At 44.7% G+C, this 27299-nt stretch overlaps 4 protein-coding genes across 6 annotated transcripts in view; 3 read left to right on the top strand and 1 right to left on the bottom strand.

Moving 5' to 3' along the window:
• Positions 1-11023, top strand: part of LOC118365978 (endosome/lysosome-associated apoptosis and autophagy regulator family member 2-like) — a 15127-nt gene extending 4104 nt beyond the window's left edge. Inside the window, exons 3-22 of the mRNA XM_052492370.1 lie at positions 464-653; positions 1026-1173; positions 1456-1545; positions 1649-1754; positions 1966-2115; positions 2225-2313; positions 2449-2629; positions 2830-2958; positions 3410-3500; positions 3647-3749; positions 4461-4598; positions 4743-5012; positions 5297-5470; positions 5621-5810; positions 5979-6075; positions 6454-6555; positions 8697-8823; positions 8988-9166; positions 9408-9570; positions 9654-11023. Coding sequence (XP_052348330.1) covers positions 464-653; positions 1026-1173; positions 1456-1545; positions 1649-1754; positions 1966-2115; positions 2225-2313; positions 2449-2629; positions 2830-2958; positions 3410-3500; positions 3647-3749; positions 4461-4598; positions 4743-5012; positions 5297-5470; positions 5621-5810; positions 5979-6075; positions 6454-6555; positions 8697-8823; positions 8988-9166; positions 9408-9570; positions 9654-9725 — 2789 coding nt within the window. The 3' untranslated portion in view covers positions 9726-11023. The remainder of the gene's footprint in view (positions 1-463; positions 654-1025; positions 1174-1455; positions 1546-1648; positions 1755-1965; positions 2116-2224; positions 2314-2448; positions 2630-2829; positions 2959-3409; positions 3501-3646; positions 3750-4460; positions 4599-4742; positions 5013-5296; positions 5471-5620; positions 5811-5978; positions 6076-6453; positions 6556-8696; positions 8824-8987; positions 9167-9407; positions 9571-9653) is intronic.
• A 174-nt stretch (positions 11024-11197) lies between these two features.
• On the top strand, positions 11198-16044 carry LOC118366341 (tetraspanin-9). Of its 3 annotated transcripts, none has more exons than XM_035748926.1 (9): positions 11198-11426; positions 12002-12169; positions 13220-13299; positions 13506-13697; positions 13787-13861; positions 13976-14077; positions 14368-14499; positions 15337-15420; positions 15494-16044. In XM_035748926.1, exons 3-9 carry the CDS (start codon positions 13237-13239, stop codon positions 15563-15565), a joined length of 720 nt encoding a protein of 239 aa, XP_035604819.1. In that variant the 5' UTR covers positions 11198-11426; positions 12002-12169; positions 13220-13236; the 3' UTR covers positions 15566-16044. The 3 variants fall into 3 exon arrangements, with proteins under 3 accessions (XP_035604819.1, XP_035604817.1, XP_035604820.1); XM_035748924.1 differs by having other exon boundaries at positions 11199-11426; positions 12002-12050; XM_035748927.2 differs by lacking the exons at positions 11198-11426; positions 12002-12169 and adding an exon at positions 12221-12670.
• Positions 15807-17968, top strand: LOC127914568 (uncharacterized). Its single transcript, XM_052491619.1, has 4 exons — positions 15807-15821; positions 16309-16397; positions 16428-17189; positions 17706-17968. Exons 1-4 carry the CDS (start codon positions 15807-15809, stop codon positions 17806-17808), a joined length of 969 nt encoding a protein of 322 aa, XP_052347579.1. The 3' UTR covers positions 17809-17968.
• A 5000-nt stretch (positions 17969-22968) lies between these two features.
• Positions 22969-24810, bottom strand: LOC118366342 (small nuclear ribonucleoprotein F). Its single transcript, XM_035748928.1, has 4 exons — positions 24659-24810; positions 24226-24351; positions 23751-23815; positions 22969-23263 (listed from the first exon to the last, which is right to left on the bottom strand). The coding sequence occupies exons 1-4, from the start codon at positions 24659-24661 to the stop codon at positions 23197-23199; spliced, it is 261 nt and encodes an 86-aa protein (XP_035604821.1). The 5' UTR covers positions 24662-24810; the 3' UTR covers positions 22969-23196.
• Positions 24811-27299: the final 2489 nt, after the last annotated feature.

A 27299-nucleotide genomic window follows, 5' to 3' on the forward strand; every position in this document is an offset into this window, starting at 1 on the left:
TGAAGCAACATCTCAAGACATCAGTCAGGAAGCTAAAGCTTGGTCACAAATGGGTCTTCCAAATGGACAACGACCCCAAGCATACTTCAGAAGTTGTGGAAGGCTCCCCGAAATGTTTGACCCAAGTTAAACAATTTAAAGGCAATGCTACCGAATACTAGTTGAGTGTATGTAAACTTCTGACCCACTGGGAATGTGATGAAAGAAATAAATGCTGAAATAAATAATTATCTTTACTATTATTCTGACATTTCACATTCTTAAAATAAAGTGGTGATCCTAACTGACCTAAGACAGGGAAATTTTACTATGATTAAATGTCAGGAATTGTGAAAAACTGAGTTTAAATGTATTTGGCTAAGGTGTATGTAAACTTCCGACTTCAACTGTATGTATACTGTCTAGGTGTAAATGTGTCACATTGTGTGTGTGTGACCCTCCTCTCTCCCTGTCTGTCTGTCAGCATTCTCGTGTGCGGTGGGAGAGTTCCTCGAGATGTCCGCTCAGCAATGTACGCCGTGTGCTGCCGGCTCCTATTCGCTGGGCAGTGGGGTGCGTTTCGACCAATGGGACACTATCCCTGCCGGCTTCACCAGCCTGGCCACCTACATGGACCCAGGACCCAGTGGAGAGGAGAGTCAGGCCTGTAATAGGTAACACACATGTCTGTTTTCCTGTCTTTGTGGGGACCAAAAAGTTGATTCACATTCAAAACCCTAACTCTTAACCCTAACCCCTAACCCCTAACCCCTAACTCCTAACTCTATCCCTAACCCCTAATACCCAACGCAAACCCTAACCTTAACACCTAACCCTAACCCTAAACCTGATTCTAACCCTTAACCTGTAACCCTAAACATAAATTAGCCTTTGTCCCTGTGGATAACATTTTCCTTGTTTTACTATCCTTGTGAAAACTTCTGGTCCCCACAAGAATAGTAAAACACACACACATTTACTACACATTCAGTCACACACACACACTCACAGTAGTCCTGTATTCTCTTTCTCTCTGTGTACTGTAGCTCGTCGTGGACGCCGCAGGGCGTGTATCTGGAGTCTAGTCGTGATGAGTGCACCGTGTCTCTGGTCTACGCTGTGCATCTGGAGCAGCAGGGCTCTGTCTCCTTTAGCTACCAGTACCCTGACAACAACATCTTTTTTGAGTTCTATGTGAGTCTGACTCTCTCCTCCCTGCTGAAGCTTATATCAGTTCATTTATTACCTTTTTTTGTAGCTGGTTGACGTACGTAGAGATAAAAAGTGGGTCTGTTTTGCGGTAGCAGAGAAGACTTTAATTGTGCATTCATATATTTTTGTACATCAATGGCTTTACATCAATAGATGTGGGCAATTGAGTGCTTTTCTGTGGTGAGGAGAATCAGCTGCTGATTGAAAGCGAGAGAATCATGTGATGCAATATTCTGAGTGGTTACCGTGGTGACGCGTATTCAGGTCCAGAACGAGCAGTGTCAGGAGATGGCCCAGACAGACGATCAGAAGTGGATCAAACTCACCACCAACGGAGAGTGGGACACACACACGGTGAGGAGGAAGGCAGTGTGTGTGACCCGTGTGTGTTATATGATTGGTGTGTGATGTGTGTAACATAATCTGTGTGCAACATACTGTGTGACATGTGACTCAGGTGAATCTGAAGTCTGGCACTAACATACTGTACTGGAGGACGACCGGGATCCTGGTCGGAGGGAAGATGGTTAAACCAGTGTTGCTCAGGAACATCCAGATTGAGGGTAAAGACCACACGTACCCGTAGTCCCCATCTTCACACTCACCTCTATTCTCTCTCCCATTCTGCATGCCTCTGTAATGTGTTTGGTCAAGGCAGTGTAGTATCACAGGTTCTTACCCACTCCAGAACTCGTCCTTCTTAGATCTAGGAAATGAGACCACAGAGACGACAGCCGAATCTACATCTTAATGAATTAATGTGTCTCTTTCTAGGTGTTGCCTACACCTCGGAGTGTTTCCCGTGCCGACCAGGCTGGTTTAGCTCCTCCCCTGGCTCCTCCTCCTGCCAGCCCTGCCCCAGGAACACATCGTCTAACAAGGGAGCCGCCTCCTGTACTCCCTGCCCCGACACACAGTACTCACGTATGTACTAGACACACACACACACACACACACACACACACATTGAAATGTATCAGTAGATACCAGTTAAAATATCCACTGTCTCTCTCTCTTTCACTCTTTCCCTCAGATGAAGGATGGTCACAGTGTAAGGAGAGGCCTCCGTGTTCAGAGAAGGATTACTTTCAGATACACACAGCCTGCGACAGCGAGGGAAAGGTAAGTCACACACACATAGTGTGCATATAGAGAGAGAAGGCTGTGGTCATATACATTAGATTACAATACATAAGACATCCTGTGCATAGTATCTCTATGGTTGTGATGTAACTGCTGTGGTTGCCGTGGTGACAGACTCAGGTGATGTACCGGTGGGTGGAGCCGAGGATCTGTGAGGAGAATGTGACGGGCGCTGTGGCACTGCCCCCTACAGGGGAGAGAGAGGCCTGCCCTCCCTGTAACCCTGGTTACTACAACACCAACGACTCCACCTGCTTCCCCTGTCCTCCTGGAACACACTCTGACGGCACCTCAGGTACACACACACACACACACACACACACACACACACACACACACACACACACACACACACACACACACACACACACACACACACACACACACACACACACACACACACATACTATATGTAAACATAAACAGTGCACATACACACACTTACAGTACACACACACACACGCCTGTATTGACGATTGTGTGTGTCTGTCCCAGTGTGTGAGGAGTGTCCTGCGGGGACAGAGCCAGTACTGGGGTATGAGTATAAATGGTGGAACGTCCTCCCTTCCAACATGAAGACTTCCTGCTTCAACGTGGGCAACTCCAAATGTGACGACATGAACGGTGAGACAGAGACGTGTCTCGGGTGATTAGGGTCAAGAGATATGTGATATGATTGTAGTAGTACACATGGGTGAATAGTAAATATGTCTAATATAGACATCCTGCTGGGTATGTAATAACTCTGTCTCTCTCTGACTGATGGGAGCATAGATATATGTTTAATAGATATGAGGTGTCCCTCAGATTGTTATTATTTTACCTTTATTTAACTAGGCAAGTCAATTAAGAACAAATTCTTATTAACAATGACGTCCTCCCGGGGAACAGTGGGTTAACTGCCTTGTTTAGGGGCAGAACGACATATTTTTACCTTGTCAACTCGGGGATTCGATCCAGGAACCTTTTGGTAACTGGCCCAACGCTCTAACAACTAGGCTACCTGCCGCCCCTGTAAGGAATATAGATGTGTGTTTAATAGAATGTGTAATCACAGTAATATGTTGTTGTTCAGGCTGGGAGGTGGCAGGGGATCACATCCGCAGCGGTGCTGGAGGCTCGGATAACGATTACCTCATCCTGAACCTGCATGTTCCTGGCTTCAAGTTAGTCTTGGCTTGACTGTGTATTATTGTTAGAGCTCTCAGGTTTTTCCTGGTTAGGTCATATGGCCAGAATGAACACATGGCTATGATTATTGTGAAATATAATTTTTTATTGGCCCTGTGTGTGGGTGTGTGTGTTCTGTCAGGTTACCCACATCACTTGCTGGGATGACCGGGACTGAGTTTGGCCGGATCACCTTCGTCTTCGAGACAATCTGCTCTGCCGACTGTGAACTCTACTTCATGATGGTGTGTGTCAGACCATTCACATCTGCACGAGTATGTGTCTAGGATCTCAGGGAAATGTTACTGGCAATATCAACAGTGTATCAGACAGTAAATCAATATTACCCTACCCAGCATAGTCAGTATGACATAATAGCCAATACATGAGTGACCTACTTTCATATTGCTATTGGATAAATACATATCAATATCTATGTTTGTTAGTAAAGCCATATAAAGCAGAACAGGGTTCCCCAACTGGCAACCCGCTGAGCCCAAAGAAATAATACAAAATGTAATTGTTGGACATAAAACACTGTAAAAACACACCAGCAAATCAGTTACAAATTGTTTTAATTTTGTAAATCTGTTCCCAAGTATTCCCACATATAATAGAGAGATATATGTGACCGTATACAAATGTACGCAAGGTTTGAAGTTATTATGTTTTAGTCAAATATTATGTTTGGGCTTCTTGCGGTCAATCCACTCAAGAAAACATCGGCCCTCGGCTGAATCTAGTTGATAAACCCTGCAGTAGACTCAATTAAAACAAACCATGTATCCAAATGAAACCAAAGTATATTTGAACAAACACAACCAATCACAGTACACAATATACACAACTAAATCACAGTAAAGCAGTGAGATTTCAGATAAACCAGTCACTGTGCAAATTGTAAACCAGAGTGATCCGCTGCCATATAAACCCTGTGTGTGTGTCGCCCCCTGCAGGATGTGAACAGGAAGAGCACCACAGTGGTGGAGTCATGGGAGGGCAGTAAGGAACGACAGAGTTACACACACATCATGACCAGGAATGCATCCGTATCATACACTTGGGCCTTCCAGAGGACCAACCAGGCTCAGGACGTGAGTACACACACACTCGCACAAAACACATACACTCTCTCACACATACACATAGTGACACTGCACACAGACATACTACACAGACACACTTACATACATATACAGATGTACTTACATATAATATATTGACGTGGGTGTATCTAGGTGCGGCGGTACATCAGTGACGTGGTGATACTCTACTCGGTGAGCGTGACAAATGTCCAGGATGGCGTGGCATCTGCGTGCCGGGCCTGTGCCCTCCTATCCCAGAGTTCTCAGCGGTCTGGGTCGTGTATTCCATGCCCAGCTGGGTTCTACATTGACAGAGACACCAACCGGTGCCAGGAGTGCCCCCCCAACACATACCTGTCTGGTCACCACACATATGGAGAAGACGCGTGTCTGCCCTGTGGCCCCGGGAGTAAGAGCAACAAGGTATTATATTACACACAAACACAAACACACAACTCATATCATCACACAACCATTAGTTACAACCTTAGAAACTAACCTTAGGCAACCATTACAATCATTAGAACCACTTTATAACATTAAATCCTCAGGGCCATAGTTATGAGTTTTACTCTCATCCAGATCAACAGTTAACCGTCTCTGGTCTGGATAAGAATGTTTTTAGCATTGGTACTATCATGTGTGTATCATGTGAGCCACTATTTGTTCGATGTGTGTTGACTTGATGCTATTGTGCCCCCTCCTAGGAGCACTCTCGTTGCTATAGCGACTGCTCCTTCAGTCACACGGAGCACAACCGTACCCTGACCTTTGACCTGAGCTCTCTGAGCACCGTGGCCTCGCTCACCATCGGCCCCAGCTTCACCTCTAAAGGCACAAAGTACCTCCACGTCTTCAACGTCAGCCTGTGTGGACACCAGGTAACACACACACATTCACGCATGCACACACACACACACACATTCACGCATGCACACACACACACACATTCATGCACGCATGCATCAGCTTGTGTGGACACTAGATAACACACACATACCTCAGGGTTGTCGTTGTGTGTTCTGTTTCAGGGGAAGATGGCAGCTGTCTGCACAGATAATGTCACCGATCTCGCCAACAAGGACATGGGGAGTGATTCCACCCAGTTTGTCAACTCAGTGGACAGCTTCATCTGTCAATCAACCATCATTCCTGCGGATGGGCGGGGCTTCAGGATGGCTCTGGCATCCCAGTCTATCAGTCTGGCTGATACCTTCCTCGGTGAGATGGCAATCGAATAGTGCCTTCATAATGGTTATAGGACAGTGCCACAACCACTAGTAGTCATATATCCAGAGCACAATGTATACTCTTGATCTAAAATCGGATTTATTTTCAATCATTTCATTTGAAAGTTATTTTCTCCATCTCTTCCCGTCTCTCTCTCAGGAGCGACAGTGGACAGTGATTTAGACGGAATAAACGCCAGACCAGAACTCTTCTCTGACAACTCAAAAGGCATTCCAGACATCAACTTCTTCTACAGGTAGGCCAGCGTAGAGCTAGACGCCATAGAACTGCATTCATAGTTGAATGGTTCCAGTGAAGATCAGTCTGTCTATTATCTATGCGATGTCTATTATCTATGCATATTCACTTTACCCACACCTACATGTACAAGTGACCTTGACTAACCTGTACCCATGCACATTGACCCTGTATATAGCCTCATTATTTTGTTACTTTGTATTTTTTTTAACTTTAGTTTATTCAGTAAATATTTTCTTCACGCTTTCTTGAACTTTATTGCTGGTCAAGGGCTTGTAAGTAAGCATTTTACATTAAGGTCTACACCTGTTGTATTCGGCCAATGTGACAAATAGAATTTGATTTGTGTGTTTGTGTTTGACTCTCTCTTTCTCAGGTCTACTCAAGCGACTGGATCCTGTGAGCGTGGTCGGAGTGCGGTCATGACAATACGCTGCAACCCAGAGAAGATGGACCGCGGGCAACTCACAGTGCCCAGGTACACACACCTGTCTGACTGTCTGCTCAACGTCACCTGTCTGACTGTCTGCTCAACGTCACCTGTCTGACTGTCTGCTCAACATCACCTGTCTGACTGTCTGCTCAACATTACCTGTCTGACTGTCTGCTCAACATTACCTGTCTGACTGTCTGCTCAACATCACCTGTCTGCTCAACATCACCTGTCTGACTGTCTGCTCAACGTCACCTGTCTGACTGTCTGCTCAACATCACCTGTCTGACTGTCTGCTCAACATTACCTGTCTGACTGTCTGCTCAACATTACCTGTCTGACTGTCTGCTCAACATCACCTGTCTGACTGTCTGCTCAACATCACCTGTCTGACTGTCTGCTCAACATCACCTGTCTGCTCAACATCATCTGTCTGACTGTCTGCTCAACGTCACCTGTCTGACTGTCTGCTCAACGTCACCTGTCTGACTGTCTGCTCAACATCACCTGTCTGACTGTCTGCTCAACATCACCTGTCTGACTGTCTGCTCAACGTCACCTGTCTGCTAAACATCACCTGTCTGACTGTCTGCTAAACATCACCTGTCTGACTGTCTGCTCAACGTCACCTGTCTGACTGTCTGCTCAACATCACCTGTCTGACTGTCTACTCAACATCACCTGTCTGACTGTCTGCTCAACATTACCTGTCTGACTGTCTGCTCAACATCACCTGTCTGACTGTCTGCTCAACATCACCTGTCTGCTCAACATCATCTGTCTGACTGTCTGCTCAACGTCACCTGTCTGACTGTCTGCTCAATGTCACCTGTCTGACTGTCTGTTCAACATCACCTGTCTGACTGTCTGCTAAACATCACCTGTCTGCTCAACATCATCTGTCTGACTGTCTGCTCAACGTCACCTGTCTGCTAAACATCACCTGTCTGACTGTCTGCTAAACATCACCTGTCTGACTGTCTGCTCAACGTCACCTGTCTGACTGTCTGCTCAACATCACCTGTCTGACTGTCTGCTCAACATCACCTGTCTGACTGTCTGCTCAACATCACCTGTCTGACTGTCTACTCAACATCACCTGTCTGACTGTCTGCTCAACATCACCTGTCTGACTGTCTGCTCAACATTACCTGTCTGACTGTCTGCTCAACATCACCTGTCTCACTGTCTGCTCAACATTACCTGTCTGACTGTCTGCTCAACATCACCTGTCTGACTGTCTGCTCAACATTACCTGTCTGACTGTCTGCTCAACATTACCTGTCTGACTGTCTGCTCAACATCACCTGTCTGACTGTCTGCTCAACATTACCTGTCTGACTGTCTGCTCAACATCACCTGTCTGACTGTCTGCTCAACATTACCTGTCTGACTGTCTGCTCAACATCACCTGTCTGACTGTCTGCTCAACATTACCTGTCTGACTGTCTGCTCAACATTACCTGTCTGACTGTCTGCTCAACATCACCTGTCTGACTGTCTGCTCAACATTACCTGTCTGACTGTCTGCTCAACATCACCTGTCTGACTGTCTGCTCAACATTACCTGTCTGACTGTCTGCTCAACATTACCTGTCTGACTGTCTGCTCAACATCACCTGTCTGACTGTCTGCTCAACATTACCTGTCTGACTGTCTGCTCAACATCACCTGTCTGACTGTCTGCTCAACATTACCTGTCTGACTGTCTGCTCAACATTACCTGTCTGACTGTCTGCTCAACATCACCTGTCTGACTGTCTGCTCAACATTACCTGTCTGACTGTCTGCTCAACATTACCTGTCTGACTGTCTGCTCAACATCACCTGTCTGACTGTCTGCTCAACATTACCTGTCTGACTGTCTGCTCAACATCACCTGTCTGACTGTCTGCTCAACATCACCTGTCTGCTCAACATCACCTGTCTGACTTTCTGCTCAACATTACCTGTCTGACTGTCTGCTCAACATCACCTGTCTGACTGTCTACTCAACATCACCTGTCTGACTGTCTGCTCAACATCACCTGTCTGACTGTCTGCTCAACATTACCTGTCTGACTGTCTGCTCAACATCACCTGTCTGACTGTCTGCTCAACATCTGAGCTGAAAACGTTTGTATTATTTGTATGTGAATTTTCATTAGCTCCTTCTACATTTCTCCTGTGTGCATGTGTGTGTGCAGTGCGTGCCCTGCAGGTACATGTGACGGCTGTACGTTTCACTTCCTATGGGAGAGTGTGAGCGCCTGTCCCCACTGCACCCAGGATGACTATCACCAGATAGAGGGAGCCTGCAAGGGAGGGGTCCAGGTAACCTATACTCCCTCTATTCCCTCTCTCTTCATCTCCTTTTACACACTCATGCTACTCTTACTTTCACCTCTTGGTATTTCAATTGAACCTACTTTCTCACTTTCTCTACTCTCTCTCCATCACTTCCCCCCTCCTTCCCTCTCACCTCTCTCTCTCTGTAGGTGACTCTGTCTGTGTGGAATGAGCCAAAGCTGTGCACCAAAGGCATGTCCCTGCCAGCTAAGAGCTCCGCCCCATGCGAGGCCATTGCCCTATGGCTAAAGGTGGGGGTAGGGGGCGGGGCCTTCTTAGCTGTGCTGCTCGTTTCTCTCACCTTCTATTTCTGGAAGAAGAACAAGAGGTGATTGCCTGACACCTGTTTATCAAATAACCATCCCAGCCATATTCCAGGGCTGTCTAACCCTGTTCCTGGAGAGCTTCCCTTCTGTAGGTTTTCACTCCAACCCCAGTTGTAACCAACCTGATTCAGGACAGTAGCTCTCCAGAAACAGGGTTGGACAGCCCTGCCATAGGCTGTAGTACAACGCTCCTGACTCCTGCATCTCTGTGTGTTTCTGTGTCACTATGGCGCCCCATGTCAGGCTGGAGTATAAGTATTCACGATTGGTGATGTCAGCCAATAAGGAATGTGAGCTGCCGGTGGCGGATAGCTGTGCCCTGGCCGAGGGGGAGGAGCCTGAAGATGACGTGGTCTACTCCCACAAACCCTCACTGCTCGGCAAGCTCAGGGCCATCGCCAACAAGGTACCTGTGTGTGTGTGTGTGTTAACCCTGTGTGTATAATCGTGTGTGTGTGTATTAACCCTGTGTGTATCTCTATCTTTCAGCAGAGGGAGGGAGACAGCAGTGAGTCGGTACAGCTGAAGTCATCCCAGTCTGAGAGATGGGTCTGGGGGTAACGATGAGCAAGAAAGAAAGAAGAGAGAGAAAGAAAGAAGAGAGGAAGGAAGGAAGAAGAGAGGAAGGAAGGAAGGAAGAAGAGAGAGAAAGGGAGAAGAGAGTAAGGAAGAAAGAAGAGAGGAAGGAAGGAAGAAGAGAGGAAGGAAGGAAGGAAGGAAGGAAGGAAGGAAGGAAGGAAGGAAGGAAGGAAAGAGTAAGGAAGGAAGAAGAGAGTAAGGAAGGAAGGAAGGAAGGAAGGAAGGAAGGAAGGAAGGAAGGAAGGAAGGAAGGAAGGAAGGAAGGAAGGAAGATAGAAGAGAGGAAGGAAGGAAGAAGAGTGGAAGGAAGGAAGGAAGAAGAGAGGAAGGAAGGCAGGAAGAAGAGAGGAAGGAAGGAAGGAAGAGAGGAAGGAAGGAAGGCAGGAAGAAGAGAGGAAGGAAGGAAGGAAGGAAGGAAGGAAGGAAGGAAGGAAGGAAGGAAGGAAGGAAGGAAGGAAGAAGAGGGGAAGGAAGGAAGGAAGAAGAGAGGAAGGAAGGAAGAAGAGAGGAAGGAAGGAAGAAGAGAGGAAGGAAGAAGAGAGGAAGGAAGGAAGAAGAGAGGAAGGAAGGAAGGAAGAAGAGAGGAAGGAAGAAGAGAGGAAGGAAGGAAGAAGAGAGGAAGGAAGGAAGAAGAGAGGAAGGAAGGAAGGAAGGAAGAAGAGAGGAAGGAAGAAGAGAGGAAGGAAGGAAGAAGAGAGGAAGGAAGGAAGAAGAGAGGAAGGAAGGAAGAAGAGAGAGAAAGAAAGAAGAGAGGAAGGAAGGAAGAGAGAGAAAGGGAGAAGAGAGTAAGGAAGGAAGAAGAGAGAGAAAGGGATAAGAGAGTAAGGAAGAAAGAGAGAGAAAAAGAAGAGTAAGGAAGATAGAAGAGAGGAAGGAAGGAAGAAGAGAGAAAGGGAGAGAAAAAAGAGAGGAAGGGAGAGAGAAAGAAGAGAGGGTTGGCACTGAGTTCCACTCCTCTTCATGTCTCCTGGGCTCTGTTTATTCCTGAGAACTCCATCGTGGCTCCAGCCACTCCAGTTTTCTCTGCAAAGGTACTTGTTCCCATGATTCTGACTGAAACTGGAAAGTGGTTTGGCTCTCCACCCTAGACCCTACAACACAGGGGAACACATCCCTGCTTAATGCTATGGATATTATAGGGCTGCAAATGAAAGGAACTGTCACTGTTTTGTATATTTTGTATTGTCATTTGGAGTTTATCTGTACAGTCATGTCTAAAGTATTTATAATTATTAATGTTGGTATGATTCATCTTTATTAAATTCTCACTTGGCTTTGGGGCCGTGTTTGTATTTGTGTGCAGTTATGTTCTGTTAGGCTACACATTATTATTAGATAATGTACCATGAAAGAAAAATGGCAACACAGTCACACACACACATAAATCCATTATCTCCCAGGACGTCCCATACTCTCGTTGCAGTTCCATTCGGTAACATAATTCCTCCCCACCACAGTCACGCCTCCAGACCAGTTTCCGCCCTTCTGAGAGAAAATACTCCGCCTGCGATTCATCGACGACAGCAGGAAAGTTTAAATATAGCCTACAAAAAGAATACAATCGGATTTGTTAACTTCTGCATTATCGCGAATTCTACGCTGGAAAACCGGATAGAGGTCGGTCGCAGTAGTCAGGAGATGGTTGAAATGAGGATGAGCTGAACTCGAGCTGGCACAGTTACGGTACGGAATCATCTCTTTGGTCTGGATACTTCGGCCATGGTGTTTAGGACAAGTCTAAAATCATCCCAATAGTCTGGGTATCAATCCAGTCTGTGTAATGTTCTAAACTTTTGATGAGAATATATGCTTGTAAAGATTTACGCACGACCAAAGTTATATGTTTACAACGTTAACTAATGAAATCAGAAGTGTGGCCAAAACCATTGGACCTGGCTGCTAAACAATGTTGACATTTTCTTTTAACACAAGTTACATCATAACACTATCAGATTCAAACAGTAACATAACACATCCTAGAGCGAGCAACAATGCTTCTTTCTCGATCCTCACCCAATTTCACTTCCTGTGGTAGCGATGTAGAAAAAAGATGAAGAGGGAGTGTAATCTGATGTATTATTCTGTATTTGGCCTAAAAGTGATTGTAGATTTCTCTCTCTCTCTTTGTGTGTGTGTGTCAGAGCCCACCACACTGTTATTGGCTCGGTAAATAATTTACAGAAGAACATAACTAAGTTTCTACTACATACAACAACAGTAGGCCTACATGAAATAGTTGTGTGTGCTTTGTCTTACAGGTCCATCCGCTGAAGGCTCGACGGCACCATCTAATTCCTTATCTAAGTGGTAAAATTATTACGAGAACAGTTTACATGTTCAAATAGTATCAATTGGCATGCCTCAACACGACCCCAAGAGGGCATCCCTTTCCCATGAAATAAGTGACTAAATCAAAACATTGTTCGGTATGTTCTTTTCTTTTCAAATGCATTTTCTGTTATTTCTGCGGGGCTACCTGGAGGTTTTGGCATTGTGCTCGTATATACGACGTTCCCAAACACTTCTATATCAGGAGTGAACTGGATAGCCTACATAATTATGAAAACGTTGCTTTAGTCCATAGGACTCTAGCTAGTTACGTTCAATCTTGAGCAAACTCTGCCCTCGTGGTTCCGCTGGGGAATTACAGCGGAGTATATTTTCACTGGTACATGTGAAGCAGATGGATAGGAGCTACTCATCTTTATGTATATTCACCTGGGGAAATGTAGCCCGTAGTCTGTTGTAATCTCTCAAAAGATCAACCAATTTTTGGGGGAGCAAAAAACTCTCGACATTTTAATAGATGGGTTAGCTGGACATGTCACGAAAACAATGTGCATGATTCTATGGGGGCAGAAGTCAGCGTCTTGTGGTTCTGGATGACCAGATTGCACGCCAGAATGAGAAGTGCCATGTAGGGAATCGTAAGTGGCTCATTTTCTTGATACCATGTCTTGTTTTGACAGATTTCATGTCAATGCTATGGCCCAAATTCGCAAACTAACTAACAACTTTAACGATGTATTTGATAGACAATTGCTCATTGTGCACATGTATTTATGTGTTTAATAAACATTGAATTCGAAATACAGTTTACATGTTGTCAGTAATGTAAAGGCAAACCCGCGGGTTTTGCCCTATAGTTGTGCAAGCGTTGATTTTGTTGCTAAACAACCAACCCTTCTATACCTGCGAGTTTTGATTTGTTTACTTTGTTAACGCTGCACTGGTGGTTTCTTGAGGAATTACAATAGTTTCGCAAGTGAGGTGAGTGCAGTATTACTATTTACTAGTGCCTATGGAAATACACTCCGTTGTAACGACTAAAAGGAAACAAGTTCGAACAATGTTTGAAGTCATCGAGATATTCAGTCACGTATGAATTGTAGTCGATTGCTGATCATTTGCAAGGGAGAAACGTACAAATTCTTCACAAAAGTTTTGCATAATAAACACTGCCGTTTTATTTGCAGATTGTCACAGCTTCACCATGGCTCGCGGCTGCCTCTGCTGCGTCAAATACATGCTGTTCCTCTTCAACCTGCTCTTCTGGGTGGGTGAACAAACTCACTATACACATAATGATTTTCAAACGAATTGATCTTCTGATTCTGCATTATTTTATTATTAAATCATAGTATACATTTACATTTAAGTCATTTAGCAGACGCTCTTATCCAGAGCGACTTACAAAGGGTATAATAATGATTAGAGTAATGACAATAATCATGTATTTATATTTTATTCTGCCTCTTTCAGTTGGGGGGCTGTGGTTTGTTGGGTGTGGGGGTGTGGTTGTCTGTGTCTCAGAGCAGCTTTGCCACCCTATCACCATCCTTCCCCTCCATCTCTGCTGCCAACCTCATCATCACCCTGGGTGCTGTCATCATGGTTACAGGCTTCCTGGGTTGCCTGGGTGCCATCAAGGAGAACAAGTGTCTGCTGCTGAGTGTGAGTGAACTACACGACACACGATGCACCACACTACATTGCTTGGCACATTGGTAACCTCACCTGCCCCTCTCTCTTCTTCCCTGTAGTTTTTCATCACGTTGTTGGTTATTCTGTTGGCGGAGCTGATCCTTCTCATCCTGTTCTTCGTATACACAGACAATGTAAGACTCCCATAGAAGCCTCCTGTCAATTCAACCCCATGTTATCCTTCCTCCTATGGTTCCTGTACCCATAGTGCCTCTGCCTACATTTCTCATGATCCACTGTGTGTGCAGGTGAGTGATAACGCCAGACAGGACCTGCAAGAGGGACTTGCTCTGTACAGCACCAACAACAACGCTGGCCTCCGCAACGCCTGGAACACCATACAGACAGAGGTACAGTACCTAACTACTAATGATCTACCATATAACGCCTGGAACACCATACAGACAGAGGTACAGTACCTTACTACTAATGATCTACCATATAACGCCTGGAACACCATACTGACAGAGGTACAGTACCTAACTACTAATGATCTACCATATAACGCCTGGAACACCATACAGACAGAGGTACGGTACCTAACTACTAATGATCTACCATATAACGCCACACTAATAGCATAGCATTCCACAAGGGAGAGGTGCAATATATAACCCTGTCTCCTCTCTCTCCCTGTCAGTGGCATTGTTGTGGGGTGAATGGGTACACAGACTGGCACACTGCCCTGCAGGAGAAGGTGGTTCCTGACCACTGCTGTCGGGATATCTACCAGGACTGTGGGCGCAATGCCACCAACCAGTTCTGGACACGGGTCAGTTTGTGTTTGTTTAAAAATGTCTGATCTTCTCCCTCCCACCAGGGAGTGTGTGTCTGATCTTCTCACCAGGGAGTGTGTGTCTGATCTTCTCCCTCCCACCAGGGAGTGTGTGTGTCTGATCTTCTCCCTCCCACCAGGGAGTCCTTCTCCCTCCCACCAGGGAGTGTGTCTGAGGGAGTGTGTGTCTGATCTTCTCCCTCCCACCAGGGAGTGTGTGTCTGATCTTCTCCTCCCACCAGGGAGTGTGTGTCTGATCTTCCCTCCCACCAGGGAGTGTGTGTCCTTCTCCCTCCCACCAGGGAGTGTGTGTCTGATCTTCTCCCTCCCACCAGGGAGTGTGTGTCTGATCTTCTCCCTCCCACCAGGGAGTGTGTGTCTGATCTTCTCCCTCCCACCAGGGAGTGTGTGTCTGATCTTCTCCCTCCCACCAGGGAGTGTGTGTCTGATCTTCTCCCTCCCACCAGGGAGTGTGTGTCTGATCTTCTCCCTCCCACCAGGGAGTGTGTGTCTGATCTTCTCCCTCCCACCAGGGAGTGTGTGTCTGATCTTCTCCCTCCCACCAGGGAGTGTGTGTCTGATCTTCTCCCTCCCACCAGGGAGTGTGTGTCTGAACTTCTCCCTCCCACCAGGGAGTGTGTGTCTGAACTTCTCCCTCCCACCAGGGAGTGTGTGTCTGATCTTCTCCCTCCCATCAGGGAGTGTGTGTCTGATCTTCTCCCTCCCATCAGGGAGTGTGTGTCTGATCTTCTCCCTCCCATCAGGGAGTGTGTGTATTCCTGTGTAGGAGTGTCCTTTTTCACTTCTCAAGATTGTATGTTCTTCTCTTGTCAGGGTTGCTATGAGAAGGTGGAGGAGTGGCTGGATGACAATAAACACCTGCTGGGAACCATCGCCATGTGTGTTCTGGTCATACAGGTAAGGTGTGTGTGTGTGTATGTGTGTATAATGATGTTGTTGCAGTGTGATTGATGTGACTTCCTGTCTGCAGCTCCTGGGTATGGCCTTCTCCATGACTTTGTACCAGCAGATCCACCGATCCGGGAAGAAGTACGAAGCTTAGAACACACACACACACAGTTTGAGGCCCATTACTTTTATACAAAATTATACTCTAAAAAGGCACAAACTTGCACACACACATGCCACAAAACAACTTTTATTTTAGTGTTTATATTTACACACCATGTATCATTTTGTGCACAAAGGCAATTTTAATGTTTTTTGAGGATCATCTTTATCATTATAATGTTCTTGGCTGGGATTGAATCTCAGTCGGATTGAATCCCAGCCCTAATTCAGTTATGGTGGGACTAAGGGTGGGTGAGGAAGGGGGGTTGGATTGTGTATATGTGGGTGTAGGGTTATCCCTCGGTCATCCAGAATAGAATGAATGGCTTGAACACAAAAAAGAGTAGAGGGACAGAGGTTTGGTTTCATGCCTTAGAAATCCTTAAACGGATTACTTATATTGTATGGATGCATTATTGTAAAACCAGTTACTGAGATGTGTTCAATAAAAGTTAAGCTTATTCTGTCAAAGTGCTGGCCATCTTTCCTTCAGTTCAAATTCCAATTCTGTTTACTAAAGCATCATCTAGTACTGAACTATCATCGTCATCTAGAAACTGTTACAGGAGTGAACTATCATCGTCATATAGAAACTGTTACAGGAGTGAACTATCATCGTCATATAGAAACTGTTACAGGAGTGAACTATCATCGTCATATAGAAACTGTTACAGGAGTGAACTATCATCGTCATATAGAAACTGTTACATCTATCATCGAAAGAAACTGTTACAGGTGAACTATCATCGTCATATAGAAACTGTTATCTATCATAGAAACTGTTACAGGAGTGAACTATCATCGTCATCTAGAAACTGTTACAGGTGTGAACTATCATCTAGAAACTGTTACAGGAGTGAACTATCATCGTCATCTAGAAACTGTTACAGGAGTGAACTATCATCGTCATATAGAAACTGTTACAGGAGTGAACTATCATCGTCATATAGAAACTGTTACAGGAGTGAACTATCATCGTCATATAGAAACTGTTACAGGAGTGAACTATCATCGTCATCTAGAAACTGTTACAGGAGTGAACTATCATCGTCATCTAGAAACTGTTACAGGTGTGAACTATCATCTAGAAACTGTTACAGGAGTGAACTATCATCGTCATCTAGAAACTGTTACAGGTGTGAACTATCATCTAGAAACTGTTACAGGAGTGAACTATCATCGTCATCTAGAAACTGTTACAGGTGTGAACTATCATCTAGAAACTGTTACAGGAGTGAACTATCATCGTCATCTAGAAACTGTTGCAGGTGTGAACTATCATCTAGAAACTGTTACAGGTGTGAACTATCATCTAGAAACTGTTACAGGAGTGAACTATCATCTAGAAACTGTTACAGGAGTGAACTATCATCGTCATCTAGAAACTGTTACAGGTGTGAACTATCATCTAGAAACTGTTACAGGAGAGAACTATCATCGTCATCTAGAAACTGTTGCAGGTGTGAACTATCATCTAGAAACTGTTACAGGTGTGAACTATCATCTAGAAACTGTTACAGGAGTGAACTATCATCTAGAAACTGTTACAGGAGTGAACTATCATCTAGAAACTGTTACAGGAGTGAACTATCATCGTCATCTAGAAACTGTTACAGGTGTGAACTATCATCTAGAAACTGTTACAGGTGTGAACTATCATTGTCATCTAGAAACTGTTACAGGTGTGAACTATCATCTAGAAACTGTTACAGGAGTGAACTATCATCGTCATCTAGAAACTGTTGCAGGTGTGAACTATCATCTAGAAACTGTTACAGGTGTGAACTATCATCTAGAAACTGTTACAGGAGTGAACTATCATCTAGAAACTGTTACAGGAGTGAACTATCATCTAGAAACTGTTACAGGAGTGAACTATCATCGTCATCTAGAAACTGTTACAGGTGTGAACTATCATCTAGAAACTGTTACAGGTGTGAACTATCATTGTCATCTAGAAACTGTTACAGGTGTGAACTATCATCTAGAAACTGTTACAGGAGTGAACTATCATCGTCATCTAGAAACTGTTACAGGAGTGAACTATCATCGTCATCTAGAAACTGTTACAGGAGTGAACTATCATCTAGAAACTGTTACAGGTGTGAACTATCATCTAGAAACTGTTACAGGAGTGAACTATCATCGTCATCTAGAAACTGTTACAGGAGTGAACTATCATCTAGAAACAATGCCACCTCATTCTGCAGAATATTACAGAAGTATGCCTCATGATTCTGAGGTTGTATGTTCAAGAGAGAACGTGCAGGATTTTGTGGCTCAATGGTTAGATCCCCCGTCTCAACCTTAAGTTTGTGGGTTTAAACCTCAACTTTACACTTGTGTAGATTTCTGCAACTATTAATGTCAGACAAAGAGGAGCAAGAAAAATGTGAAGGAGTCTGTGCCCCCCCCCACACACACACCTTGCACCACTGTGGTTGAGTTCAAACCTTAACTCTTACACTTCAAGTTTAGCAACTCAATATCAAAGACTTATGCCATGACATTGTTGAATACTTGTTTCTGATTGGTTTGAAGGGCATTCTAGATTGGCATTATTTCCATATAAGGCACGGTAGAGCTCAATCGCTGTAGTTCAATACATGTTTGAGCTGCAAAAATAACAATTCATTGAAACCACTGCCATTTTTTAAATGAAAATTCATAACAGCAAGGTAGAACTGATGGTTTGGTAAGCTAAACTAGCAAGTCTGTTTCTTTGGTTACCAAGGCAACTACTGTCGCTATCTAGTAAACTTGTAAGCAACTTCAGTGGATGTTGAAGCAGCAAATGTGTCAAATGATAGCCCTGGTTTAATAAAAGGGATAATCAACTAGTGGCTCTGCATTATCTGGAAAATAATGCAAATCTGTGGAAGGTCAGTTCCACTCCGCGAGCTTGTCCTACCTAGAGGTTATGGGTCCAAACCTCATCTCTTGTGCTTTTATGTACGTTTCAAATAATTCCCCATGCCAAACATACAGAGGGGAGGGTGAAGAAGTCGGTGGCTCTGGTGTAAGGATCTTATCCCATAAGCACAGGGTTGTAGGTCCAAACCCTGTTGCTGGCTCATTGTTGCCCATTGGGACTGTGAGTCAAGGGGAGTGGTTGCCACACAAAGATGGTTGGTGCAACACTACTGGATCATACTGAGCACAGTCCCCTTGCAACACTACTGGATCATACTGAGCACAGTCCCCTTGCAACACTACTGGATCATACTGAGCACAGTCCCCTTGGATCATACACACAGTCCCCTTGCACACTACTGGATCATACTGAGCACAGTCCCCTTGCAACACTACTGGATCATACTGAGCACAGTCCCCTTGCAACACTACTGGATCATACTGAGCACAGTCCCCTTGCAACACTACTGGATCATACTGAGCACAGTCCCCTTGCAACACTACTGGATCATACCTGACAGTCCCCTTGCAACACTACTGGATCATACTGAGCTGTCCCCTTGCAACACTACTGGATCATACTGAGCACAGTCCCCTTGCAACACTACTGGATCATACTGAGCACAGTCCCCTTGAGCATACTCACAGTCCCCTTGCAACACTACTGGATCATACTGATCCCCTTGCAACACTACTGGATCATACTGAGCACAGTCCTTGTACTGGATCATACTGTCCCCTTTACTGGATCATACTGAGCACAGTCCCCTTGCAACACTACTGGATCATACTGAGCACAGTCTCTTGCAACCTCAGCAATACACTACTGGATCATACTGACATGAAGGGGAGGGGTGTAGAGCTGAAGAATGAGAGGAACCAAGGGTCAGAAGGTCTCCAACCTAAAACAGGGCAAAAAAATGACAGCTCAAGAATGGAGACTTGTTTATCTTAAGAATTTTTAAAAATCGTGTTCTTTATAACAAACACTTACTGGATATGAACCCTACCCAACTCCACAGTCATTTGGAGATAGTTTCTCCAATGGTTCAAAGCCCATACTCAAATGTTACCATATAACCCACTGACCAAGACATAGAATATCTGGTTGATATTAACTGTCTATTTACAAATCCTTGTCTGTGAGCCATGTCCACAAGGCCTACGGTTGAAAGTCCATGGTTTTGTCGTTGTTGTAGACGACGTTGCCCCTGATGACAACTTAGCGGATCAGTTCCTGGTGTCCTCCTAACTGGTAGATGAGATGCTCCCAACTACCGGACAACAACATGGACTTCCAACTTCAAAATTGGTTTTGGATAACACAACACTGTCAGTCTACACTAAAGTGTCACCCACACACAGACAATCAACACAACTTTAGGTAGTCTCACTCACACAATCAACACAACCGTAGGTAGTCTCACTCACACAATCAACACAACCGTAGGCAGTCTCACTCACACAATCAACACAACCGTAGGCAGTCTCACTCACACAATCAACACAACCGTAGGCAGTCTCACTCACACAATCAACACAACCGTAGGCAGTCTCACTCACACAATCAACACAACCGTAGGCAGTCTCACTCACACAATCAACACAACCGTAGGCAGTCTCACTCACACAATCAACACAACCGTAGGCAGTCTCACTCACACAATCAACACAACCGTAGGCAGTCTCACTCACACAATCAACACAACCGTAGGTAGTCTCACTCACACAATCAACACAACCGTAGGCAGTCTCACTCACACAATCAACACAACCGTAGGCAGTCTCACTCACACAAACCAATCGGTTCCATTCACACAGCTACTGCATTTTAGACAACTCTATACACAGTCCTCACCACAATTACAAGATAACCTTCAGCAGCTAGATGACTCAACGGTCAACTGTAACATACACTGTGGTGTCTGACCAGTAAATGAAGCCAGCTCTTACAATATAGTAGTATTTATTGACAGTAACTTTACCGTGGTGCGTTGAGGACCAGCAGGTCGCCATGTTTGTTGGCCTCCAGGGAGCCGTGCGCGTGAGAGCGGCCCAGGACGTAGGCTGCGTTGATGGTGAGGGCGGCCAAAGACTCGGGCATGGACATCCTCATGTTGACACACGCCAGGTGCATCACCACCGGCTGGGATTGACAGAGAGGGATAAAGAGATGATGACAGAGGGATCGCTATATAGAGGAATAGGCTTTTTACCTTCTTCTCCCACTAACTCATTGAACTTACCCCCACAGTCCCCTCCATCTTTCCCCCCTAACTTTCCTCCACCCCCCGTCCTCTGGTACCCACGATAGAGCAACAGTAGGCATTAGGGTTGAAGTCACCCCTCAGGGCAACAATGACCCCAGCCTCCAGCATGTCTCGGGCCCGCGGCTGGGGTAACCGCAGGATGCAAGCGGTGGTTGGGAGCAGGACGGCGGTGGTCTTAGCTGTCGCCATGGCAGCAATGCCATTATCTGTCACATCCTCCAGGTCGAGCTCTAGGTCGAGCTCTACCCCACCAGAGAGAAAAAACACACACACAATGCAGGAATGGTTAAGTGAGATGGACATGTTGGGTTCTGAGAATAGGAAATATACTTATTCATGTCACTGAGGGAGTACTGAGGTTTAGAGGGTCTACACCAGAAGTTAAGGGATATAGGAGGAAGGTAAATAGTGGATGCAACTAAGCTTGGAATGTGTTGAGTGCAGGGAAGCGATTACATGTGGCAGGCATTGATAAGGGGAGAGCGCCATGGATTAGTGGGGGGGGGGGGTTGAGGTCAGGTCATCTTAAGGGAGAAATAAAAGTTTATGGCCCATATCACTAGTGTCCTGCCTAGCAGTAAAGAACGATGTTTGTACAGGGTGGAGGCAAGAGCAACCCGGGTGTGTTCCACTGTGAAGTGGATCTCTCCTCCGGCACGGTGCACATCCATGTAAGTGGCACCAGCCAACTGTCACCACACACAGCATTACCTAGGCTGCATTTTGACAGGCAGCCCAATTCTGATCTTTTTACACAACTTGGTCTTTTAAAAAACAGATCTCGTGTGAAATAATCTGATGCGATTGGTCAAAAGACCAATTTGTGGGAAAAATATCAGAATTGGGCTGCTTGTGTAAATGCCATATAAACCTTTACTTTTACTCTAAAAGGTGAGTCGCATTACAAGCTGTTGAGGAAGAGGGGACAGGACCCATGGAAGTCATATTTATCTTCACGGCAAATTCATGCACCCTGTCTCCAGCCCATACGGGGTGGGTGTGTGCAGCAACCAGTCCTGAAACGTAATAATACACAGAGCACGGCTGCATTTCTACAAAACCTAATTCTCTACATGATAGAACACCAAACCAATGATTCAAATATGTCTCAATAGAACAGGGGAGCATTCGGCAGGACCAAACATTTTGCAACATTAAAATATGCCAGGTAGGCCAAACATGGCTCTCTGACACACAGGAGGCAGCAGAGGGGAGAACGGCTCATAACCACGTGTTTGATACCATTCCACTCCAGCTATTACCACGAGCCCGTCCTCCCCAATTAATGTGCCACCCACCTCCTATGCTCTGACATGTAGAATAAGGAATAACATCAGCCCTATTCATGGCATTTCTATCTGCACCGTTCGACAACATTTGACAAATAAACGTGGCCACGGTCGCATGTTTACATGGCCCTTGCTATCCGGGATCCTTGGGACGTCCCACACCATTGAAATTTACATTTAAAATGGTACGGGTTAAGTTTAGCATTGGGAAAGGGCTATGGTTAAGGACCCCAGATAGCACAAACTATGTTTACACCTTCGTGCACGCCTAGATCTACCGCCCCCTATTGTCCAGGGTGGTGTATTGCACGGATACTTGCCTGGAATGACACACATGCCAGTTGCATTGATTACTTCATCAAACGACCCTGCATATTGGATGTCAATGGTGCTCGCAAGTCCAATATCCTTTATCAGGCCGTCGCTGCACAAACAATACACAGCTCTTTTAATCAATAGTTTGCGGTGGAAACTACATTTGGTTTAGCCAAAATGTAGTTTTGCTTTCACAGCACGTTAGGGCAAGCTGTAGTCAACTCGTTCTAAACAAATGGTAACAAACATTAACTAGTAGCCACATCCCTTCCTTCGTCAGGAACTTCTCACCGTTGTTGCAACTTAAAACCACCTCTGTTTCGCATTCTTTACCAAAAGTTTGTTCGACATTTTGAAATAGTCTAAATGAAGCTTAAAAATGTGAATTACTTTTGTAAGTCACCTCTGTCACTTTCTAGTGGTTTGGGGAAAAGTTCATATGTGGACAACAGGTGTTCAAAGTGCAAGTTTGGGAGGGGCTTTGGAAATTAGGAATATGGTACATTGACTGACAAGTTCTGTTCAATGTGTAGTGTTTGTTAATAAGGTTGAGACACCACATCAATCACCTCCCTCACAAACCTGTAATAATACCACCAGACAACAGGTTTAGGAATGGGTACAATAACCATCATTTTCTACATTTATTCTACAGTGATAATACATATTGGATCATAAACAGTAAAAATAAAAAATTAAAAAATACTCTTGAAAGTTTCACACATGTAAAGCCAACTTTCTTACCAAGAGTCCATTTTCCACACAGTGAAAATGAAAAAACAAAGATTCAAACAACACTCATCCAGATCTTCAGTTGTTAAGTCTCATCCTCGCCATCATTCTTTCATTTCTCCGTCCTCCTCTTCTTCCTCCACTCCTCTAATATATAAAACATTATTGCACCTGTGGGTAGAGAATACGCACTTTAGATTATAGAGAATTACACCGAAAACAGCCACTATCAAACATCTGCATCAGTCACACCAGAAGTATGCTGGATACAGAAGTCCAGGGAGAATACATTTCTACTGGTATTCATTAAAGGGTTGACTTGCAGTTCAACAAATATTTCAGAATATAGGAGTTCAATTCTATTGCAGAAAACATCCGATTTCAACAAATACTTCCTTTCTTGAACTGGGTATTATTTACTACAAAGCAAACAAGCCAAAGTGGGACCTACCTGAACTTGTCCAATATGAAACTTGTTTTTGTTGAAAAATGCTTTCTGTTTAAACAGTCTACACTAATGAATACACCCCAGATCACTGCTCTAAGAAAAGTAGGTATTTCATGAATGGAGTCGTTGCCGATCATGATCACCTCAGGAGTGAAGGACAAGGGGCAGAAGGCAACATTGTAGAGAATCCAGAAGAGGGCTCTTATTTACCTAACAAGTACTTCTCCAAGGTGACCAGCCAACGCTCCATCTACATACTCTTCTGTGTTCGCCAACTGTCGAAACCAATGACAAAAACGTGACAAATTTACGTCGCCATTTATTTGCACCAGCCACACACACTGTCCAGGTTCGGCGCAAAATACAAGTCTTGTACCTGCGGCATACGTGGACAAAATTAAGAACTTGTGGGAGACTTATTTTGATATGAGATAAGCAGATAGGAAGTGAGTCTACAACAGACCCACGTTTGGAAAGTCTGTTAAATAACACAATGCTTTGTCTCAAATTCCCAGTCATAATGACCGTCCTGTCCACCAGCACTGTAAGCTGAAATGGAACTGTTTTTAACTTCTGGCTTCCCGCGTACTGTTTTTGTGCAACCAAATTAAATTGAAAGCAACGCTATCGTATATAAATACACCCACGTTGCTAAAAGCACCCGTGTCCAGGTGTGCTCCCTCACCTGCATGTTCATGTAGCTGTCCACAGACACTAGGTAGCCCTTGTACTCCATCCCCCACTTCAACTTCACCATCACCGGCTTGCCTGTCAGGCCATTCAGGAAGGGTTTAGGGTTCAGAGGTAAACTCTACAGACACACAGAAACAGGAAGAAGGTGGGACTAATTGTTATGGTTAATAATTTAATGGAACAAAATAGAACGTTCAGACCCATGTGTAGGGACGAACAGACGTCTATCATCATGCAATGAAACGCATATTAGATTTCAATCTGAAACATGACTTTATTTGCTGCTCATTCACTGTAAATGCAATGAATGAATGAATGGGATAACGTTAGCTTGCTGGAAAAAGGCACCCAACTCAACTGCTAATCGGTTTCTCTTTTCAACAGATCCGGGCAATTTTATTATAACCAACCATATCAACACTCACCATTGCTGTACGAAATGTGGTGCTTTTGTATCTTAGTACTTTACTATCTTTTCGACACAAAAACGTCCAGACTTGTACGCATTGCCGCCGAAACCAGGAAGCTGGAGCCTTTCAACTCTGACCCAAAACAAAGGTTAATCAATTGAGAAAAAGAGCTCAAATTATTTATGTACCGCCACCTAGTGTACCGAGGGGCAAAAATTAAGAGACATGATTTAAATGTTCATTGCGGCAGATATTTTAACGGAAATGTTTTAGATACATAAAGGACAGTAAACTGTTATATTTATCCATGTCCATCTTCAAATGGTTGCATTTTATTCAAAAGACTGCCCATGTGAAGTCAACTGAACACCTATGGGGTGCCAATGGCGCCCTCTAGCGGTTAGAGTGGTTATCGTGTTGAGTATTGCACCACGGTCCACTTCCCCAAAATCTTTGGGCCATGATGTGACTTATTTGCTATCAATGGATGTAATCTACCTAGATAAAAATTTACTAATTTCTATGTAACGCAGCAAATAAACAAATTGATGTTTTCAAGACAAAACCCAGTCTTCGGCCATGTCCCAGGAGGAGTGACCATCAATGGAAACCACTGGTGTCCAAGGTAATTGTGATTGAATTAAAACATTTGAAACAAAATTTTAAATCTTTAAATGTTTCTTTATGAATACATTTCGTTTGGAATTGCATGAAGAACTTATGGAATAGAGGTAGACTGTCATAGACTGCGTTCGCCTGTTACTAAACCATTTGGCAAGTTTGAACTTGAGATCATGAATAATACTTCCAACAGCAAGGGATGGTTTCAGTGGAAATTCCTCTGAAATACTGATGTCCTTACATCAATGTTAATATGTTTGTGTGAGCATGTTCAGGTGTGTGTGTGTGTGTGTGTGTGTGTGTGTGTGTGTGTGTGTGTGTGTGTGTGTGTGTGTGTGTGTGTGTGTGTGTGTGTGTGTGTGTGTGTGTGTGTGTGTGTGTGTGTGTGTGTGTGTGTGTGTGTATGGACAAACATACACCTAGGTATGTATCATGGGAAAACTCTTATACTGTTAAAGGATAGATAAATTATCACTAATCATGAGCTGCTGCATGCATGACCTAGGATAACACTGACATGTCCCATTGTCTACTGTGTAATAGATGTGCAGGGAGGAAGACTCATGGCGAAGATGGAAACAGAAGTGCAGGATATAATCCAGGAGAACTAGAGCTTTCAGCAAAACAGAGAATGAGAGATATTAGACAGTATGCAGGTCGGCTCTGGTGTGCTCCATAGAGAGGAGCCATGCTGGGCTCATTGAGGTGAAGTGGAAAGCAGCAGTGAAGAGGCGGGTTGAGGGCCTATCAAAGAATTAGAGCAGGAGATCACTGAGCGAAAGGAGGAAGGGGAGGGGGCATTGGGAGTCAGAGCCCCACATCATTCCTGAATACCAATGCAGCTCCATGACTTTACTGTACTACTGTATAATGCTCATCACCAGCACTGACCACACGAGGGCAGCATGTACATAGAAACGGTTTGTTATTGATTTCGTTAAAATTTCACAATATTTGGAAGCCTTCTGCAGAGAGAGAATATGCTACAATCAAACCCCATATCCCCAGCAGTGCTGTCACCAACTACACTATCAGTGTCAGATCAGAGTCAGATGAACTCGTGGATACCCTTTCTATGTCTCTGCGTGCAGTTTGAAGGAAGTTGATAACTTGCAGATACCCATAGACTTCCAGTTATTGCACTAACGCAAGTTAGCATTGGCTCGCAAAGCTATCCTCTTACTTTCTTCATAATGGACACAGAGACCTAAAATGGTATCCCCGAGTTCGTCTGACTCTGGGGAACTCTTAGCCAAAATTCCAAAGTATCCCTTTAGGAGTCATTTGGAAACGGAAACAAGACTTTGGTAGGCTATTAAAAATTAATCTAGGAATTTAAAGGCCAACCCCTGGTATAATCTTCTCTGCATAGGGCAGGGTAGTTCATTAATATATTGGTACTGCGTAATATGGATCAGTTAATAAATCTCAATTGGCTTGCATTCCACTCCAATTAGCTGGGATTTTGTTGGGATAGGCCATCAGTAGCATATTGTCAACATAGCCCATGCAGAAGTGCATTTAGCCAAGTAACCAAACTCTTTTGTTGTTGTATTTTACCCCCTTTTCTCCCCAATTTCAATCATGTCTCATCGCTGCTACTCCCCAACAAGCTTGGGAGGCAAAGGTCCAGTCATGCTTCCTCCGAAACATGACCCGCCAAACCTCGCTTCATAACACACACCCGCTTAACCAGGAAGCCAGTCGCACCAATGTGTTGGAGGAAACACAATTCTACTGATGAACAAAGTCAGCCTGCAGGCGCCCAGCCCACCACAAGGAGTCGCTAGAGCACGATGAGCCAATTAAAGCCTGCCCGGCCAAACCCTTCCCTAACCCGGGCGACGCTGGGCCAATTGTGCGCCGCCCTATGGGACTCCCGATCACGGCCGGTTGTGATACAGCCTGGGACCGAAGCCAGGTCTGTAGTGACGTCTCTAGCACTGTGATGCAGTGCCTTAGACCATTGTGTCACTCAGGAGGCCCTCAAACTCCACATTTTTAAAGTAAGTGCCCAGTGAAAATCTCAATTTTA

Source organism: Oncorhynchus keta, chromosome 33 (genome assembly GCF_023373465.1).
Source record: "Oncorhynchus keta strain PuntledgeMale-10-30-2019 chromosome 33, Oket_V2, whole genome shotgun sequence".
Lineage (NCBI taxonomy): Eukaryota > Metazoa > Chordata > Actinopteri > Salmoniformes > Salmonidae > Oncorhynchus > Oncorhynchus keta.